General features: G+C 38.2%; 1 protein-coding gene across 1 annotated transcript in view; it reads right to left on the bottom strand.

Moving 5' to 3' along the window:
• Nucleotides 1-14,315: 14,315 nt before the first annotated feature.
• Lnpep (leucyl/cystinyl aminopeptidase) overlaps nucleotides 14,316-21,658 on the bottom strand; it is a 96,767-nt gene continuing 89,424 nt past the window's right edge. The window contains exons 16-18 of the mRNA NM_172827.3: nucleotides 17,731-17,871; nucleotides 17,070-17,151; nucleotides 14,316-16,473 (exon numbers count right to left, since the gene is read on the bottom strand). Of these exons, the coding sequence (NP_766415.1) occupies nucleotides 16,342-16,473; nucleotides 17,070-17,151; nucleotides 17,731-17,871 (355 nt within the window). The 3' untranslated portion in view covers nucleotides 14,316-16,341. The remainder of the gene's footprint in view (nucleotides 16,474-17,069; nucleotides 17,152-17,730; nucleotides 17,872-21,658) is intronic.

The raw sequence follows: 21,658 nt of genomic DNA on the forward strand, positions 1-21,658 counted from the left end.
AACTTATGGCCTAGAATAGGTTTATATTCAGATTGGTGGGTGTGTACCTTAAGGTTTTTTACACATATGATTATGCCATTTGTAATGAATGTAATTTGGTATGTTGTTTTCTAATATTGACACCTTTTTAAAATTTTTCTTGACATAGTTTCTTGGATAGAATTTTCAAATGATGCTGGATAGAAGTAGCTTGAAAAGACTACTGTTAAAGAAATTAATTTCTTTTTTTAAAAAGACTTATTTATTATTATATCTAAGTACATTGTAGCTGTCTTCAGATGCACCAGAAGAGAGTGTCAGATCTCATTACGGAAGGTTGTGAGCCACCATGTGGTTGCTGGGATTTGAACTCAGGACCTTCAGAAGAGCAGTCGGTGCTCTTAACCACTGAACCATCTCTTCAGCCCAAGAAATTAATTTCATTTTTTTCAACACTAAAGACAATTTTAACAGTATGGTTTTCGAAGATTCCTTTTAAATGTTAAGGAAGCTCTCTTCTATAACTAACTTGTGCTTTTCATCATGAAGTACTGTTAGCATCTGGTCAAATGCATGAGTTTTATATTTAATTGCTGCCTGCCAGTAAGAGAAACTGGTTGAGAACTACCTTGCTTGCTCATACTTTGTTAATCTATAATAAATTGCTTAGTTACGAATATATATGGGTTCTTGGGAATAATTTGTTTTGTTTACATAATGTTTTTTATGTAAAGCTATTGGGAACATACTGTTTTTCCATAGTCATTCACTAGAAGAAAAATAGAATGTAATTATATTGTAATTTTATACTGCTTGAAAGATTTTGCTGGGATATATAAGCTATGGAAGAAAAAATAAAGTGTGTTGAAGCCTGTGTGTATATGTGCATATATGCGTAGCAGGTGGTTCTGATGCTAAAGTCCTGTTCCCAGTTGGTTCTTGATCAATGACTAAAGATGCTAGGAGCCAATTGGGCAGAAGGAAAGAGGTGGGATTTCTGAGTCCCTGCAGGAGGCTAAGAGAAGCAGGAAGAGAAAGTGAAATTACGCCATGCTTTGGAGGGAGAAAGGTGACCAGCCATGTGAAATCTCGGGCAGAGCAGCCATAAGCTGCTTTTCCAGGAGAGATGTTAGAAGCATAACTAAGCTGAGGGTAGATTTAGGGTTCTGAACTAAGAGTATTGGAAAGGACATACTAGCCATGGGAGATTAGAAGTGCCCAGCAATTGAGCCAATAAGGCAGGTTGTAAGTAGGTTGTGTGGTGTGTGTGTGTGTGTGTTTCATCCACAGATCCAAGGGAACCTGGGTGGGGCTGGTAGCACTGTTCACCTGGAGCTTAAAGCAGGGTAGCAAAAACTACACACTACATATACACATAAATGTAGACATGTAAACAAGTATATATGTGTATGTGTGAAATGTTTGGGGCCTGCTTGTTGGAGCTTTGCTCCATCCATTCAATGTGTGAACATGTTATGTATGTCTGCCTCTCTGTAGGCATGTATGTATATATGTATTAAGTTATTAGAGCCTGTTTTGCTGCATATACTCAGTGTGTATGTGTGTGTTTATGAATTTTCTCTCTTTCCTTTTCTTTCTTACAGGCCCCTAAAGAGTTAGAAGAGTTTGGAGTTTTTCACTGGGAGTAGCAACCCCAATGGATCCAGCTTTGTTCCCTCAGAGAAAAGTCTGCTGAGTAATTTTTCTAATTGCTGGCTGCCATCAGCAGCACCGCCCCTCTCCTCGCCCCCAACTAGTGGCTTTCAGCATGAACCCTCAACAGCTCTTGAGTGCTTACCTCCATCAGCTGCTATAGCACTGACCCCAGTCATCATTGCCATACGTCACTGCCTACCTCTATTTATCCTGTGGTTCCAAAGCTGCTCTTTGTCAGTTTTTGACAAATATTATTTATAATTATTAGACAGACTATCCTTTAGATCCCCTTTAAATATAAAAGGGATAGTTTCTATTTTAGACCACTTTACCTGGGATTCTTTCTTTGGCATCTTTTCAATCAAGAGCATTGCTTTTATTTATTTATTTATTTATTTATTTATTTATAAATTTTAAATTTCATTAAAAATACATATATGAATGGAAATAAGCAACCTCATGGAGTGGGAGGTGGGGGGATCCTCTAGAAAGGTACCAGGGACCTGGGAGGTGAGACACTCTCAGGACTCATTGGGGGCAACCTCAGCCAAAATGATCAACACTGGGTAAAGGGAACTCAAAGAGTCCACCTCCAGTAGATAGACAGGGCCTCAAGTGAAGGGACGGGGTTATTAACCTACAGTCGAAATTCCTGACCCAGAATTGTTCCTGTCTAAAAGATATGCTGGGATCAAAATAGAGAAGACTGAAGGAAAGGAGATCCAATGACCAGCCCAACTTGGGATCCATCCAAGGGGGACCACCAAGGCCTGACACTACTATGCTATGATATGCTTACAGATGGGAGCCTGGCATTGGCTGCCCTCTGAAAAGGCCTTATAAGCAGCTGACTGAGACAGAAGCAAATTCTTACACCCAACTAGTGGACTGAAATCAGGGACCCCCTAGGTTGAATTAGGGGGAAAGAACTGAAGAAGCTGAAAGGGAGAGTGGCTCCATAGGAAGATCAACAGTCTCAACTGACCCAGACCCCTGGGAGCTCCCAGAGACTGAACCACCAATCAGAAGCATGCACGGGCTGGTCCAAGGCCCCTGGCACATATGTAGCAGAGATCTGTCTGGTCTGACCTTAGTGGGATAGGATGGGCCTCATCCTGGAGAGACTTGAGGCCCCAGGGAAGAGGGAGGTCTGGTGGAGGTGGAGTGGGAGAGCATACTTTCCTTTCCTTCAGGATTCCTTCAGTTTCTGAGTTTCTCCTGGTATTGGTTTGAGTCTGGTGCTGCTTCCATGAGGACTACATGGACTCTAAACCATCTTACCATGTCTATCTATGGTAAGAATTGGGTAGAGACAAACTACCAACCCTCCCCCCTAACCCCCACATCTGGCTATATCACAGAGTGTTGTTAGAACAAGGACCTTGGAGATATAGAATATCACAATTCCTTCCTTGATTACTGAGGCTAGAAGTCAATGAAGTGAGGCAGACAGTTGTGCTTGTCATCTAGAAACCAAGCTGATGAGAAGGTGTACTTCCTGTTTGAGTCATTTAACTAAGGATATGCACTCTAGGCTTCAAGTGCTTCTAGACCCCTCTTCCTCTGAATGCACATTTACATCAAGATTCCCTGCTTTGTGATTCTGATTTGAAAAGCTGTCCTCACTCTCACTTGGCCACACAGAAGAAAGCAGAGGAGAAAGGGTGTCTTTGAAGGGAACTGAAGGAACCCTCGGGTGAAACAGCAACAGGCAAATGGCTCATTGCCTCTTGTCACTCACTTGGAACACCCTTAGGAACCAAGGCGTGGCTGTATGGTGTAGTCAATGGGGAACAAAGTGCCTCTGGGTATCTACGCACTACACAGCAGCCAGGAGGCACTTGCAGCTCACACTGTAGCTAAGCCTTTTTCACTCAGCCTGTGTACATTAGATAGATCACAACAGCTACTGAATAAATTACTTTACCCATGGAAAAATACATCTTGAATGCCTCGTCAGTCTGAGGCTGATTTCTCTTACCCAAAGTCTCTGTGTGGCCAGGAATTATAAGACAGTTTTCATGTTATCCTAGAAAATCCTAACAATAATATTTGCTAATATAGAGATATAAGAACAATAGTTTTCCTCATAACAAGTACTGAGTAACTTGTGAGAAGTGACTCTAAGAGATGCCACAATACAAAAGGCCACAAACCAGCCTTTTAAACGGTGAGGCCATTTTGTTGACCTGCTGTTATACTGGCCTTTTGGATCTGGATTTTGACACTGAGCCCCAATGCTCTAAAGGAGACACTTCAAGGAGTTATGGAGAAGTGAGGAATCAGCAAGGGCTCTATGTCCCTCTCTCTGTATGTGTGTGCCCATGTGTGCACATGCATGAGTTTGTGAGAATGTGTGTGTGAAAGAAGATTCCCTAGAAATGGCCAGGTAAGTGAGATGTTCTGAAGAAAAAAAAAGAGGCTCAGGAAGGTAAATAATTTTTTCAGATTTCCTCATTTGCTTGCCTGGGAAATCCTACATTGTTCAGCAACATGTCGGCTTTAGCACATTGTGTAGAAAAGGATCTTGGACTAAGTTCTGAATCCAACTTTGCTAAAGGTAGAAGAGAGACTACAAGATGTACACAAGCAGGACATCTGACACTTAGGCCATGCTCTCTCATAACCAAAGCAAACCAACCAACCAACCAACCAAAAATGACCTGATAACACCTATCTTAGAACTAAACCTTGTGAAAGTTCTTATCTCCTCGCAATAGAAATCACAGAAGTCTGCAGCTGAGGGTAGATGCTTTAGTTGAGGCTGAATTCAAAGTACTTTAGGAAAATGGATTTTTACAAAACCTAGTTAGTGAAGCTAGTATTATTTCCTTTCTTCCATGATGTGGATCAAACTCAGGTCATCAGGCCTGACAGCGTGTACCTTTATTGACTGAGCCATCTTGCTGGCCTGTTTTCTAACAAATAATACTGTTCCTTGAATAAAATACAAGCAAATTCAAGGCTTAAACTTGTAAAAAGAAAACACAGCACTTGTTACTTCACCGGTGGCAATCATTTTCCTTGCTATATGATTCGATGGTGACAGTGGGAACCTCCTGACAGGATTGCCTTCAACAGAGACAGTGCTACCTCAGTGCACTGCACTTCATCAAGACACATAAAAAGGGCTCCTTTCTCAAGGTCATGGGATTTGGGTCATTTACATTATCAGTAAGTTCAAACCACTTATATCCAAGCTTAATTTCACAATAATGCACCACCTCTTTTGATAGTGAATTCATAACAGGATAATTTTTTTTCTCATTAGAGCAAATTCTTTGAATTGCTTCAAATTCCAAACAGTGTCCTATGGGTCACTGCACATAATCTACATCTAAGCTAGATACACATATAAATTAAACATATTATGTGAGATTTCAGCTAAGGTATAATCTGTTGTCTATAAAATGGTGGGGATAGACTAGATCGTCTACAAGGTTCCTTTCAGCACTAGCAATCTGAGATCTTAAGACATTTGATCAATTTCTCTGTATATGACATAATATATTTGTGTTACATACATACATACATTCATGGCCAAATAAATATTACCTCCAAGTAAATATTATCTCCACTATAAGTCAATCAAGAGTTAGTTTACAGTTTCCTTATAATTAACCAAAATTCACCAACAGTCAGGGTTTTATTTCAGTTGTAAAACAAATATAACCGCATGCATTTGAATTGCCTGTTTTTTTGTTTATGACTATGTGTAGGGACAGGATGAAAATACTACAGCGCATGTGGAAGTCAGAGGACAATACGTGGGAGTCAATTCTCTTCTTCCATGATGTGGATCAAACTCAGGTCATCTGGCCTGACAGTGTGGACCATTACTGACTGAGCCATCTTCCCGGCCTGTTTTCTGACATAGAATACTGTCCCTTGAATAAAATACAAGCAAATTCAAGACTTAAATTTGCAAAAAGCAAAGCATATTAGACTTTATTTCTATAATTCCCTAGCTGGTGTGTTGTATAACATTATTCAATTTACAGGAATCATCTCCACACACAGGCATCTTAGGAAGCAGCTAGTACCTTTAATGACCAGAGTTGGATTTATGCTTTCTGGGACAGGCACCACCATGCAGTTACAGATGTTTTTATCTCATGTTAACACTCTTGGAGGACAGGTAAAGGGAAAATATCTTAGCTAGTGGAACTAAAACCATCTTTAAGTAGAAAATAACAGGTGAGAAAGATGTCCTGGTTCTAACCAGTGCCCGTCTGTCCTGAAGCTTTTCAATATTGTAATTTCTTCAAGTCATGAAGCATTTGTTAACCATGTGTTACAGTAATATCTCAGCAATTTCTGCTGAAATAAAAAATTAGACACATCTGACATACACAGAATGATACCAATACTAGTTACAGTGCAAAGAAGCATGTGGCAGCGACAATGCTTGAAGAAGAGACACTGGAAACAAAAAAGCCTTCCCATTTCCCAGACTTGGCTTGTAAATCAAGAGCTTGTCACCTTAACAAGGAATATTGACACCCTAGGCTTCTCCTGCCTGTGTTTAGCCTCTTTAAAAAACCCAGATTTCTTGTGGTGGCTCACACCTTTAATCCCAGCACTCGGGAGGCAGAGGGAGGCGGATTTCTGAGTTCGAGGCCAGCCTGGTCTACAGAGTGAGTTCCAGGACAGCCAGGACTATACAGAGAAACCCTGTCCCAGAAAACCAAAAAAAAAAAAAAAAAAAAAAACCAAAAAAAAACAAAAAACAAAAAACAAAAAAAAAACCCAGATTTCTCTTTCAAACTATTGCCACCTAGTGCTTGTCAACAATTTAATTTGGATACCTATTTTAATTGCATTATGTTCTTTTAAGAAAGTGAGTGGGAAAGACTGAATGTTAGTATAAGTGAAGGTTTTGATAATCCCAAACCAAAAATATGTGGTCTCAAAGTTACATTTAACCTCAGCTGGACTTTGACCAGTTAACTGGATGTCATCTACAAAGGAAAAGAAAAGCACATAAGCACAAGGCATTGGAAGCTTGCCAGTTATGGGGATCAAGGTGAGTGACATTGGTAATTTAAAGGGATGTTTTTGCTCTGATAATAAAACACCACTCGGCGGGCGTGGTGGTGCACGCCTTTAATCCCAGCACTCAGGAGGCAGAGGCAGGCGGATTTCTGAGTTCAAGGCCATCCTGGTCTACAGAGTGAGTTCCCAGGACAGCCAGGGCTATAAAGAGAAACTCGGGGGGGGGGGGCACCACTCTATAGCACATGTCAATCCACATACAAATCTAAGTAAACTCTGGAGGCAGTGTCTGTCAAAAGAGGGAAGACTTTTTGAGATGAAAGAAAAGCAGAAGGCTAACATCAAATCTAATTCTTCCCCGTTGTGATTTTGAAAAATAAGGAGAGGTTTATCAATTCAATACCCCCATCCCAAACCTAGTGGAATTAAGTGTTCCTTATTTCCTAAGTGTTCACATATTTAACAGTTGATATCTATGATTATAAAACATGTAGCCAGTTTTTTTAAATCCCTGCAATTTCTGAGCATTTTGTAAATATTGGCAACGATCTTCATAATTTTCTTTTTAAAAAGGTACGACATAAAGGCTTTTAAATCCCCAAACTGGGGTCTTTGGGGAATTAGGAGACTCACTAGATTTGTCTTCAAATGTCCAACATTAAACTCTAGAGATTACAGTAAAAGAACACTAGTTTTCATTACTGTATCTAGAAACCTAAAACTTTCCCAATTCATGATCTAGGAGATGGAATAGGCTAGTGTTGTGGACCTAACAAGGAACATAACTGTAGCAATGTCCTTTGAGTAGGGCTGGTATGACTTATATGATCAAAGCAGGGGAACTGTTAGCTTTCAGTGGTTTTATAGTAACCTAGGTAGGAAATTATTGTGGAGCCACCTGCCACTTACAGGATCTGAGTGTTCATAAGGATTGCACCTGTGCAAGGAAGTAACTGCCCTAAAACCAGCAACCCCTTTACTGAGCCTGTTGTTCCAAACACCCACACACAGTTTTAACTGCCAGTCCAGGGAACAGTTTTCTATCTATGAAGTAACGTTTTTGTTTCTCACAAGGGCCAGAATAGTGAGGGGTTGCTATGGGCAGTTGGTTACCCGTAGATGCAACCAGCATCAGTAGTATATGTTGAAAATTCTACAGTGTGCACAAGAGTCTCTCAAAGCAAATAATTGCGCAACCCAAAATGTTCACAGTGTGAGTTTGGGTTCCTTTGAGTTTTATGTGTTAAGGACTCTGGAGTAAGGCAGGAAGCAATTTAGATAATATATATGGGAACAGTTCTGACGGAACTTAGAACCTGAGATGAAATACTTTTAATATATAATCAGTCTTATCAGATGAATCCATACAATATTTGTATTTAAATACTTTTATTTTCATTTCACAAAGAAAGCAACAGTGTTTATAGTTAAACATGCCTTTCAGTCAGTGCTGGTCATATGCAAAACAAGTAAAACAACACAATTTGCATATACAATATTACATATACATACTATTTTCAAAATTTTCCACAAAAGACAGATTAGAATACAAATTTAGAATTCTACCCTTAAACTCAGACTGAAGGAACTGAAGGTCACTACTGGTGTTAAAAAAAAAAAAAGGCAATAGCTTTGTAAGTTTCGAAGTCATCACTTGCCAAAGTTTTTGCAAGAAAAACTCTTCCTCACAGCCACAGGGACCACTTGGCTTTAATCAAGACGGCCAGCTACAGTTTGTCTCAACATGATTTGCGGATGAATGCAAATGCTCCAATTATGTGGCAATTCTCATTTCATACACACACACACACACACACACACACACACACACACACGCATGCACACACACACACACACACGCATGCACGCACACACAGTATATTATTGTACTGATGATTTAAGCAGCCCAACTTCTGGAGCATTTTTTTGAGCTAAGCCATGACCTTTACTTCCTTTGAAGTATTTCAAATTAAAAACGGTTCAAAAATATCACTAATGACTACCATGACTAACTCCAAAAAGGTGGCCCTTTCTCTTTTATTTATGATCAAAGGTAAATGTGTCATGAATAAACTTTTTTCCTCCAGCAGCAGGTATAAGTAACAGCAATGTTACTAGGATAATTTTCCAATACATTCCTGAGAGTTTGATATGGTAAATAACATGTCTTTGAGAATTTCTAGGAGAACTATCTATCGCTCAATGTTTCCTAAATGGATATGGCAAATCTTTCTTGTGGAATATCAGTAAAAATGTGAGAACAAAACAAAGCTAAGATGCAAGAAGGACAGAGAGGTTTTCACATGCATTTTCGTTGATGAAGACAAATGTGTAGTCATAACATTTACCATGTGGTGGAAGAAGAGACAATATGAAATGTAAGAATGCAGAGAGCAAACATACAGGTTCCCTTGCATGAAATGCACACAGAATCACAAGGCTGACAAGAAGGCAGCATTTGCTTAAACTTGTGAGTGTAACTTCAGATGGCATCTAACAACAACAAAGATACTAAAGACAAAAGGACAAAGAATAGGCATGCTCCAGTTAAGAGAGAACTGGAGAAAGAGATGCAGCCACACAAAAGAGTTCTGGGTAAGAAAGGGCCAATGTGCCCTGCCACATGTGGATGTTCTAAGACCGAAAGGTCTTACCCCTGAAATTCTTTTGGGACCATGTTGTTTGTCAGCCACCAGAGGAGCAGTAATCACTCAAATGATCCATTCTAAGAATCACAATGACTTCTCCTGGGTACATAAGAACAATCAAAAGAACTCTGGAGAGAAATCTGAACTTCAGGCCTCACAGACACAGTACTCTCGAGGGCTCTTCAGATTAGTTACAGAAAACACAGATATTGACACCCTAGCTTCAAAGCTTGCCTCAAACACTGAGGCCATTTAAACTCAGGTTTACTGTGCAATGTTCTCTGTTTTTTCTCTGGCATTTACAAAACCAAAGCTTGACTTTCACCATGTCAGTTTAATTCAACACCAGAAATGCTGGATATGATTAGTTTCCTCAATGCAGCCATACCTGAGTGTCTTCTCCCATCTTATTTGCTGCAATCCCATTGCTACTGTTACACATGGAGTCCCAGGGCTACACTTTCAGTCAGACACTCAACATGTAATGAGCCTTTGGTTTTTTTGTTTTTTTGTTTTCTTTCTCTAGGTACATGTAAAAACCTTCAAGGAAATAAGTATTAAAGGGAAACAATGAGAGCAAGGGAGAAAATTAAATATGTATGTATAATAGTATAATATTTGTATCATATATAGTGTATATGCATATATACATATACATATACGTGTACATATACATATATATATATATATCTCAGAATAACCAGGAAAACCACAAATCAGCTGTACTACCTACTACTAAATGAGGAAATATGCAAGAAACAATGTGCTGTCATCTTATGAAACTAATTTTCATGATGTTCTTTACAGTTAGGCAAAGGGCTGAACACAAAATGAAATAAAAACATGACAACTTTATATTAAGAATAGTCTACTATCAAAAATATAAATCCAAAACAAGTAAATAAGACACAGCTGCTTTACTCACTCTTGCCAATACTGGCATCCAGGGAAGGGTAGAATGGGAGATACGTCATACACTGATCCTCAACTTTGATTAGGTACTCACCTATCCATGTAAAGGACTAGGGGCCTAATCAGTACCATGAAAAAATATATTTTAAAATCATGCACTCACCCTTTCCCCTAACCACTACCCACCTAAGCAATCCCATTCCCACCCCCTAAAAAAAAAAAACCAAGTTATAAAAGTATTGCCTCTGTAGGCAATGAGGAAAAGGGAGCAGGGGAGAGTTATCATACCTCTGGACCTCAATGTTGCATTATGTATCTACAAATTCCAGCAAAGAACTGGTGTTATGTGGAATAATATACAGAATATAGCAATATTATATATACATTAAAAATATATAAACACCCAGACCCCCACAAAGCAAACAAAAGATAAGCAAATAAAACATCTAGTCTACCACTGCCCACCAGGCAGTGAGGGATAGGGACTGTGGAGAGTTTTCATAGAATCAATCTCAGTGTTCATTAAGTACAGAGTAAAAATAGTCGCACCAAGGACCACGTTCAAAATGAAGTTAACACCACAAGGCATTTACAATCATATATACATATATATTATATGGTTACCTTTTTCTCTAACAAGCTATGCTATAAGCAACAGACAAAACAAGAACTCAAGCCTTATAGTACGTATACACTACTGCAATATGGCACAGGTGACAGAGAAGGGGCAGATGTTCCACACTTCTGGGCATAGATATAGACTCTTGGTTTGTTTGATAACACAAACACAGATTGAGAGTGAAAAACTGAAATAACTGACAGACTTTTAAATACATCCAAAAAGGTAAAAACCCAGAACTCTTCTCACCCTACACCCCCATGCCAAAGCTACACAACTACTCTACAAGCCATTGCCCAGACAGGCAATGAGGGAAGGGAAAGGGGAGATTTTTCATAGAATGAACCTCAATATTCTTTATGTACCTAAGTGTCCACAAATAGATTTAGGTACAAATGAAGTAACAACAAAAAGTTTAAAAAATTTATATTTACATTTTAAAGTATATACATACTTCCACCTACTGGGTGGAAGAGAATTAGAAAATCTATGCTATTCTACAGCTATTGCCCACAGAGGCAATGAGGAAAAGGGAAAAGAGGAAGTTTTCATACATCCGGACCTCCACGTTTCATTAGGTACTTAAATGCCCATGTAAAGGATTCAGTACCAAATGAAATAATACAGTATAGTAACAAAATTATTTATATTTATAAAGAATATATTTCTCGCCCTTAGTCCCCAGTAAAGCTAAGAGAAAAAAAAAACCTAAAAAGAAAAGCCTACTCACAGAGATGGAACAGGAATGGGAGGACACTAAATTCGGAGCTCCACAGTTCATCAGGACAGGCACCCAATGAAATGGCTTAAGTGATTAAGAAGCAAGAGCACCTAGGGACACACATAGGAAAAGCAGATGCCAGCTCCTCAGCCCCCAGGAGCAGCTCCAGGTCACTGTCAATGCTACTGTCAATGATACTGCATGGCCAACATAAGGAAGAAACCTCTTGGAGAGATTTCTAGCTTTACTCATAAAGCCATAGAAAGGACAGGGAAAACAAGGAAGGAAAAGCACAGCGACAACACGTTTGTACACCTGAAAAGTATACACTCTGCCTCCAAACTACTTTTCCAGCTTAGCAAAAACCAACCAACCAACCAACCACCACCAGAAACCCAAACCCAACTTTCAAACATTCAAAATACTTTTAAGAAGTATTGTACCGAGGCAATAAAGGGAAAGAGGGCACTGCTGTACATCTTAACTCCATGGTACATTGGGGATCTTCCACTGTGATCACCCAGAGAACTAAAGCAATACAGTAGTAAGAACATATATACAGACATTAAGTACATTTCCCTCCATCTTCCACTCAGATGGCCAACAGGCCGTAAGAGGTGAGAGAAGAGAGGACTGTTCACATGTAGTCTTCCACATTTCATCAGGTATTTTCACATATGTTTGAAGGGCATAGAACCTAATGAATCAGTAATAAAAGGCCATAGCAAGCACTATTCTACTCTCTTCTACAGTTCTTGCCTTAAGAGGCAACAAGAAAAAGGGAAGAATCAGTCATTCTCAATCACCATGGTAATCACGTGCCTATGCAGAGACAAGTCAAAGTGAAATACAAGTGGCACTGCACTTACAACATGTTTGAAAGGATGAGCGACAACCTAAGTTCCTAAGACTAGAGCAAAACAACAGGTACTATTATCATTCTGTTATTGCCAAACATCTGTGTGTCCTTGCATGGCTTATGTACATGTCCACAAGAAAAATGTATAGAGAGCAGCATTAAGTAAGCGCCAAATAGCAGCAAAACTATTTCTACACACTCTTAAAAGAAGCTACCTTGTTCCCCTCTTGAAACTCACACTGTTTCAAAACTTAAATTATTTTACAACTTTGCCTATAGTAGGCAATATGGGAAGAGGAGAGATTATCAGAAAGCAGTACTTCACTCTTTCATTAACAGGACAAAATTTATAAAATATAAAAACATCTAAAAATACATGTATATGTTTCAAAATATGTATCAACACTAACACCCTCCCCCCACGCCCCGCCCAAAAACCTCTACAACTCTCTAAAGGTCAATAACTTACTCTACTAGTTGTTGACTAACCGGGCAATAAAGGATGGGGAAAGAGTAATCTGTCATACTTTGGGACCTCCATTTTTCATTTGAAACTTTTTTGATATTTTAGAGCTTTAAGAACAAAATAAAAGAACAAAAACCCCAGCAAAAATATATACCTGAGTTTCAAGAAATACAAACATGAGAAGACAGAACATTACCAAAAAAGAAGAAGAAGAAGAAGAAGAAGAAGAAGAAGAAGAAGTAGTAGAAGAAGATTTAATTCCACATAAACAAAAGTAAGGCAAAGGTAAGAAGACCTACATTATACCCATGGTCCCAATCCTTAGAGGCTATGTAAAGCAACGCATTCCTAGATGCAAACTCATTGCACTCCTTGGCAACAGAGCACCTGAGACAGACCGTGCTATCCTAGAGCCCACACAACACATGGTCTCTATAAGTGCTCAGCAGTCTGGCTGAAGATCATCAGTTCAGGTTCTTTAGATTAAGTAACCATCTTTACAATCCAATTTAACAACAGACTAACAATCATGCAACAACACAGGACTTAATTTTAGTTTCTTGCTTCGCAATAATCAGCAAGAATTGTTGGGTACCCAGTAAACCTCATGCAGCTGGATTTGTTTGTTTATACCCAGGACTCTTCTGGCAGCTTTTGCTCCAATGGTGGCTAAAATCTCATAAAAATAAAAACACATATGGCAAAGAAAATTAAGTAGAACCTATGATAGCAAGAAAGTCTTTGAACACTCTGAAACAATGACTAATACAATGAGACAGAAGAGAGCATGAGCCTCTGGGGTGGGGGCATGACCACTACTTTATTATATCTAATGTCATATTAGCAGAGGAAACTTGTCTCCTCCAATTCCCAGCTTTAATAAACTCTCAGATCTCCCAATCGATTCTTTTTCTCAAGTCTAGAATTCCAATTCTACTTTTCCTAATCAAGACGTACCTTTCACATTGCATTCAAGAACACCCCTTCTCTGTAGTGATCAGAATGCTCATTCAACTGCTACCCAAAGCTGTCAGGCATTTTGTGTGTTTATGCCCAAAGCACAAGCTGACCCCCCGTGCTTCAATTTTCCTTCCTAAAAGTACAGAGAGAAGAATTAAATCTTAGAGGAAGGAAATTTGAATGCTACCAACATACTTCTTAGACTACAAGTGCCACCTCTCAGTCATACAGAACTGACTTTGAGTTAGCTAAGAAGCTGTACATAAACGAGCTAACAAAGCATGAAAACGTACAGAATTCTGGGGGCAAATTAAGAGGCCTACCAAAATTTTTTAAAAAGTCAGGTGAAGGTTATAGGTAAGACTTAAAATATGGCTCCAGCATCCTGGGAACGAGCAGCTACTAATCGCACTGGATCAAGGATTACCTCTCCTTAAGCCCATATCCTCATAAGGCTTTATCTACAACACAGCACACCACAAATATTCACACTCATACATGGAAAAAAAGTATTATTTAGGACAAGATTTGCCATATGCAGAATTACAAAGACTATAAGATCAACAAAAAGATGGGCAGGTAAATCTCAAGGTTGAACTGATCTTGAGAAGTAGCAAAAGTTAAACTCTGTTATCAAAGTATAATCTAGTAATACAGCATGGTAAAAAATGAAAAGGGACAACCAAAACCCACAAGAGTATTTGTCCTTCACTCTAAAAATATAAAACCCTACTAACCTTCAGTATCAACACAACTGTCAGACATTTACCAAAAATACAAGGGGAATAGAGATCTATAATTACCTATTTCACTAAAATAGAAAGATGATTCTATGATTCTCAGGAATAACAGTTTCTACTAAAAAAAGCACAAATTAAAAAACAAACAAACAAACAAAAACCCAAAAACTGTTTAGAAAAGATGAAATTGGGAGCAAACTCTAGGATTAAAGCAGGCTATTTTCAGCTTGTCAGCCATTAAAATTTTATTATATAAAAATATTCTCATAAAATAAACTATAACTTTGTATATAACTCCACATATTCTAACTTTACAACAGCTGAATAAAAACAAGTGGCCTCTCTATGGTCTGACTCTGTGGAGTGTTTTCAGTGTTCAGAAATGAGTGATTCCCTTTTTATGTACACAGACACTGTTTTCAAACAAAATATAGACTTCTCATGAGTTATTAAGAAGAAAGCTTCTCTCCTAAGATTCAAAGAAACACAACAATCTAGGAATAAGTCTGCATAGCTCAAAAAGTTCAAGTACAATCCTTCTCCTTCAGAAGGAGTGAAAGCGCCCACATTCTGCTCTGGGTTCCCTCCCTCCCTTGTCCTCTGCTTGATTCTTGGCCACTCTGTTTAACGTAGTTTGGCCATGATAAACAAACAAACAAACAAACAAAAAACCTGTAATTTTTTCAACTAAATAAAAACACTGTTTTTAACAGTGAAAAAAAGAATTCATAGCCCACCATATTTTCAACTTCCTCCTGCTCCACATTCTCATTATTCCTTTAAGGTATTATGGTGAACTTCAAAATAAAAAGCTTTAATTTCTTGAAGATCCTATTTAAGAAATGCTTCTAATATACTCTGTAACATAAAGTAAAACCCACACATGGGTATGATTCACAGAGAAGAGGGTATGATTTGTAAGGTTCAAACAGCAACTTAAACAAATTACATTCTTGGGTGAAAGTAATGACAAAGCCACCAGCGCTCACAGAAATCCTCCCAAGCATGGCATGGAGTGCTCCTCTACAGGAGAAATCCTCCCAAGCATGGAGTGCTCCTCTACAGGAGAAAGCTGGTGGAAGGCCTTACCAGGATACAAAGTTAGGGGTACTGGAATTCATGAGTAAAGTAATTAATGTTAACTCAGTTCAGAACACTTCCTACATAGTGTCATGAAGATGAAGCAGAAAGTGTTAAATATTTGGAAAACTGAAACTTTGAGCCTGACTGTTCAGCTGTTCAATTTAACAGAAATATGAAAAAGTCTTTAGAACCTGGCTATTTTGCAGGAAAAAACTGGAAACTGGACAAAACTTTTTTTAAAGAACCCCCAATCAGGTCATCTGTCTAGAGCTGTACCTTCAATGTCTTTGCCACTGCACTACCAAACCCAGGTGTATCTATTTAACAAAAAGCAACAAACAGTTGATCAATCAGCAACCTACAAACACAGTGGTTCTTACAGCAGACCTTCCTTGGTTGCACTGTAACAGTAATACTCTGGACACTAAGAAATAAAACAAAATTTCAAATCTGACTTTTTTCTCCATTTGTGTGTCAAAGAAAAGTTATTCATTGTTATTGTAGATGGATGACATACAGGTGAATATAATTTTGTAATAAATAACTACTGCCTAAAGACATTTCAGAAAAGATATGAAAAATACAATTGGGCCCTGAGCTAACTAGAACTCCTAACAGTGCAAACAACTCAGCAGCAGGCCGGCCTTCACTCAACCTTTGCGAAAGCAGCAGAGCCATGGGCGCCGGAGATCAGCTGTGAGTGCTACAGCCACTGGGAGAGCGTTTTCAGATTCCTGACCATCCACTGGATATTCAGCTGAATCACTTCCAAAGCCTCCTGAACACACCGAAGCTTCAAGGTTGCCTCTGACTGATTTTCAAAGAATGCCTGGACCTGCAAATTCCACAGAGAAGTATTTTAAACAAAGAAAGGCTGAGGCTCCCTGATTGGCCATTGGAAATAAGTTTTAACTGTGTGATGGTGGCTCAAAGGTCTGACACCTGGGAAGTAGGGGGAGTATGGTAACATTCAGGAACAGCCTGATACTTTAACACCCAAGGTATTTGCCTCAACCAAGTGTGACAATATCTGAAGTGATCTTAAAAACAAAGGACCCTTTCCTTCCCTGCTCGTGCCTCTACTACTATGTCTATATGTCTTCTTTCCTTATTTCTTAAAATAGAAAAAGAACTCCGAAGGAAAAGTCAACATTAGGCTTGATAAATAAATCCACATTTTTGAATGAGATTCCTCAAAATAATTTTATTCCTACTTAAATTATTTGTATTGAGGAAACACCAAGTAGTGCTGAGAATGGAATTAGAATTTCATCTCCTTGCTATACATGCAATCACTTAAAAATAATCTCAGTGTGGAATCATTAGAATTGGTGAAAGAAGACAGAGGGACTAGAATTAGCACGAAAAGCCTCCACGTCACTTCAACAGAGGAGCCTTGCATTTTTCCTGTTAGCATTTTGTACAACCAACCTCAGATAAATGTGTCTTTGTTGAAAATAAGTGAGTAGATCCAGCAACAATACTTTGTATGGTATAGGAGCCCAGATGGAACCTGAAGAAACACAAATATAAGAGAAAGCAATGAAGCAGCAGCTGACACCCAAAGCACTGTTCAAGAATATGAAGGAAATACTTTAATGCACAGGCAGAGTAGCGTCTTCCTCATGGAAATGCAGCCCAGAAGTTGGGGCATCTTTACACACTGATGCTGGGCAGGAAAGGAGGTAGGGACTTGGATATTCTGATAGAATTTTAATTTGGTTCTCAAAAATTACCTACACCCAGAAAAATCACTATTGCTTTAAGAGAAGAAGAAAATACTATATGTGCTATCTAGCTGATGCTTTGGCAAACAAGAAATATTTTGAACATATAACTAGACAAACATTCTGAAATAGTCCATGGCCAGGTTAGGATGACAAGCTTATGAGGTATACCTGACCTTGATTAGCATTTCAATGGAACACCACTGCTAAGTGATGTGATGCTTATAAATACAGATATCAAATAGAAAGCTGCTACATAAGAAGTTCTTCACCATTTAACCCCAAGGAGGCAGCAAGGCACTAAGAGCATTTTGCAAATGCACAGCCCAAGAACATGAAAGTCAGTCATTCCCCAAGAAACTTACTTATGTACAAGCTTATTCCAGTTTTCTTTAACAAAATCCCAAGCCAGCAAGTGTCCAGGAAAATGTCTGCCCACTGTTCTAATGATAAGTGACAACTTCTGTGTTCGGATGATGTCACCATCAAGGCTACTTTTCATTAACCTGAAGAAGAAAACAGATTTAGTCTTCAAAATAATTGTGTTTGAAATGATGATCAAAGTTAGAATAGCATTGGGTTCCAATATGAGCCTTTTTTTTTTATCCATTCAAGGTAAATCAGGTTGGACTAGGCTTAGTATACAGTGAAAACTTATTTGATTATTTTACTAGTCATGATATACATATTCATGTTTTGGCACATAATGATTTATGATATACAAAGGAAAAACTGCATGCAACTTACTACAATTTTTTGAGAACATTTTCTGTGTTTTTTTTTTTTTTTTTTTTTTTTCAGGTCAGGAATACTCAGCCTACTGGACACAAACACATAGACCAGTAGTAATTCTACTAAAAAACAAATAAAATTAGGACAAAGTTAAGGGTTCTAAAATTTTCTTCTCATTTTACTTTCTATGTTTAGGTACTGTATATTTATAATGAAAAGTTATAGTATATTGTGCTAAGGTCAAAGGCTAGCCACTGCTTTAAAGATAATGCTTATTAGAGGTGAGTTTCATGCTGTACACTGACCACTATCAGGTCATGGCTCTGCCTGGCTTTCTGAAGAGGCCTACTGAGTTCCAGGAACATCCAGGTTAGATCCCTCCTCACCTATCCCTGCCTGCCAGGTCCACCTGGGGGAACAGCCAGCAGAGGTGAGCATCATGCTATTCCCTGAGCTGCACTGTCCTACAGCTCTGCATGTCTCCTAGAGAAGTCTTGCTGGAATCAGGACTATCTACCCAGTACAGATGGCTAAAGGCCAGGTAATAACACAATCAGTAAGAGCCAGAGCAATATGGCAACACCAGAGCCCAGCTATCTTACTATACTACAGCAAAGCACAAGAAGATGACCTTAAATAAATACATCCCTTAAAGAAATACAGGAAAATAGAATCAAACAGGTTAAGGACAGGAAAAACTGTTCAAGACCTGAAAAATGGAAATAGAAGTAATAAAGAAAACACAAACTGAGGGAATCCTGGAAATGGAAAACCCAAGGGAAGAGAACAGAAACTACAGATGTAAGCATCACCAACAGAATATAAGGGATGGAAGAGAGAATCTCAGGCTTAGAAGATACTGTAGAAGAAACTGACACATCAGTCAAAGAAAGTGTTAAATTCTAAAAAGTTCATGACACAAAACATCCAGGAAATGTGGGATACTATAAAAAGACCTAACCTAAGAATAGTAGAAATAGAAGAAGGTGAGGAGGCCCAGCTCCGAGGCCCAGAAAATATTTTTAACAAAATCATAGAAAAAAAATTCCTCAACCTAGAGATCAATAGGCCTATAAACATACAAGAAACTTACAGAACACCAAATAGATTGGACCAGAAATGAAAATCCTCCTACCACATAATAATTAAAACACTAAATGTACAAAATAATGAAAGAATATTAAAAACTGCAAGGGGGGAAAAAGCCAAGTAACATACAAAGGTATATCTATTCAGAATTAAACCTGACTTCTCAACAGAAATTCTAAAAGCCAGATTCTAAGAGACCACAGATAGAGCGCAGACTTCTATATCCAACGAAACTTTCAATCACCATAGATAAATAAAACAAGATGTCTCATAACAAAAGCAAATTTAAACACTATCTATCTACAAAAACAACTCCACAGAAGATACTAGAAGGAAAACTCCAAACCAAGGAGGCGAACTACACCCAAGAAAACATAGGATATAGATAATCCCACATCAGGAAAAAAACAAAAAACAAAAATGCACATATACGTGCATGAGTGTGTGCCCACACACACACAGCCTCAGTTTCTCTCTCATAATCAAACTCGGGACTGAAATCAATCAATTAGAAACTAAGAGAACAATGCAAAGAATCAATAAAACAACGAGCTGGTTCTTTAAGAAATCAACAACATAGACAAATCCTTAGCTAAACTTACTTAAAGGCAGTGAGACAGTATCTAAATTAACAAAATCGGAAATGTAAAGGGGGACATGACAACAGACACTGAGGAAATCCAAAGAATCATTAGGCCTTACCTCAAAAGTCTGTACTCCACAAAATTGAAAAGTCTAAGCAAAATGATTGATTTTCTTGATTATTCTTACCAAAGTTAAATCAAGATCAGATACTTACAATTTAAGTAAAATGATAATCCTTATGGAAATAGAAGCAGTCAGCTCAGGCCAGACAGTTTTAACACAGAATTCTAAAGACTTTCAAAGGAGAATTAATACCAATACTCTTCAAATTAGTTCACAAAATAGAAACAAAAGCAACATTACCAAATTAATTCAATGAAGCCAGTCCTGAAACCGAAACCTCACAAAGACTCAAAAATTACAGTCCAATTTCCCTTGTGGACATTGATGCAAAAATACTCGATAAAATACTCTCAAACTAAATCCAAGAACACACCAAAAACTATTCACCATGATCAAGTAGGCTTCATTCCAGAGATACAGCGATGATTTAACACATGAAAATCAATCAATGTAATCGACCACATAAATGAACTGAAAGAAGCACATGATTATTTCATTAGATGTTAAAAATTCTGTGACAAAATCTAATACCCCTTCATGTTAAAGTCTTGGAGAGATCAGGAATATAAGGTACACATCTAAAAACAATAAAGGCAATAACAGCAAGCCAATAACCAACATCAAATTAAATGGAGAGAAACTTAGAGCAATTCCACTAAAATCAAGGACAAGACAAGGCTGCCCACTGTCTCCATATCTATTCAATCTAGTACTTGAAGTTATAGCTAGAGAAGTAAGACAACTGAAGGAAATCAAGGGGATACAAATTGAAAAGGAAGAAGTCAAAGTATCCCTATTGGCAGATGATATGATAGTATATATAAGTGACCCCAAAAATTCAACCAGAGAACTTCAGCAGATAAACACCTTCAGCAAAGTGACTGGATACAAAATTAACTCAAAGGAAAAAAAAATTCAGTAGCCCTCCTTTATATGAATAAGAATAGGGCTGAGAAAGAAATTAGGGAAACAATACTCTTCACAATAGCCATAAATTATATAAAAGGTAACTCTACCAAGCAAGTGAAAGACCTGTATGACAAGAACTTCAAGTTCCTGAAGAAAGAAACTGAAGAAGGTATTAGATCTCCCATGCTCATGGATTGGTAGGATTAACAGTAAAAATGGCCATCTTGCCAAAAGCAATCTACAGATTCAATGCAATCCCCATCAAAATTCCAGCACATTCTTTACAGACCTGAAAAGAACAATTCTCAACTTTATATGGAAAACCAAAAAACTAAGGATACCTGAAATAATGCTATACAATGAGAGAACTTCTGAAGGTATCACCATCCCTGATTTCAAGCTGTACTACTGAGCAATAGTAATAAAACCACATGGTATTGGCATAAAAAACAAACAGGTTGATCAATAGAATAGAATCAAAGATCCCAAATATACCCACATACTTATGGACACTTTAGTTTTGACAAAGAAGTCAAAACCATACAATGGAAAAAAGAAAGCATCTTTCAAAACACAAATGGTGCTGATCTAGCTAGATTTCTGTTATATAGAAGGATGCAAACAGACCCACATGTATCACCCTACACAAAACTCAAGTCCAAGTAGATCAAAGACTTCAACAGAAGACCAGACACACTAAACCAAATAGAAGAGAAAGCGGGGAGCTGCCTTGAACATATCAGCACAGGAGACAAATTCTCAAACAGAACCCTAATAGCTCAGGCACTAAGATCAATGATTAATAGATGAGGCCTAATGACACTGAAATGCTTCTATAAGAAAATGGACAACATC

Source organism: Mus musculus, chromosome 17 (assembly GCF_000001635.26).
Source record: "Mus musculus strain C57BL/6J chromosome 17, GRCm38.p6 C57BL/6J".
NCBI lineage: Eukaryota > Metazoa > Chordata > Mammalia > Rodentia > Muridae > Mus > Mus musculus.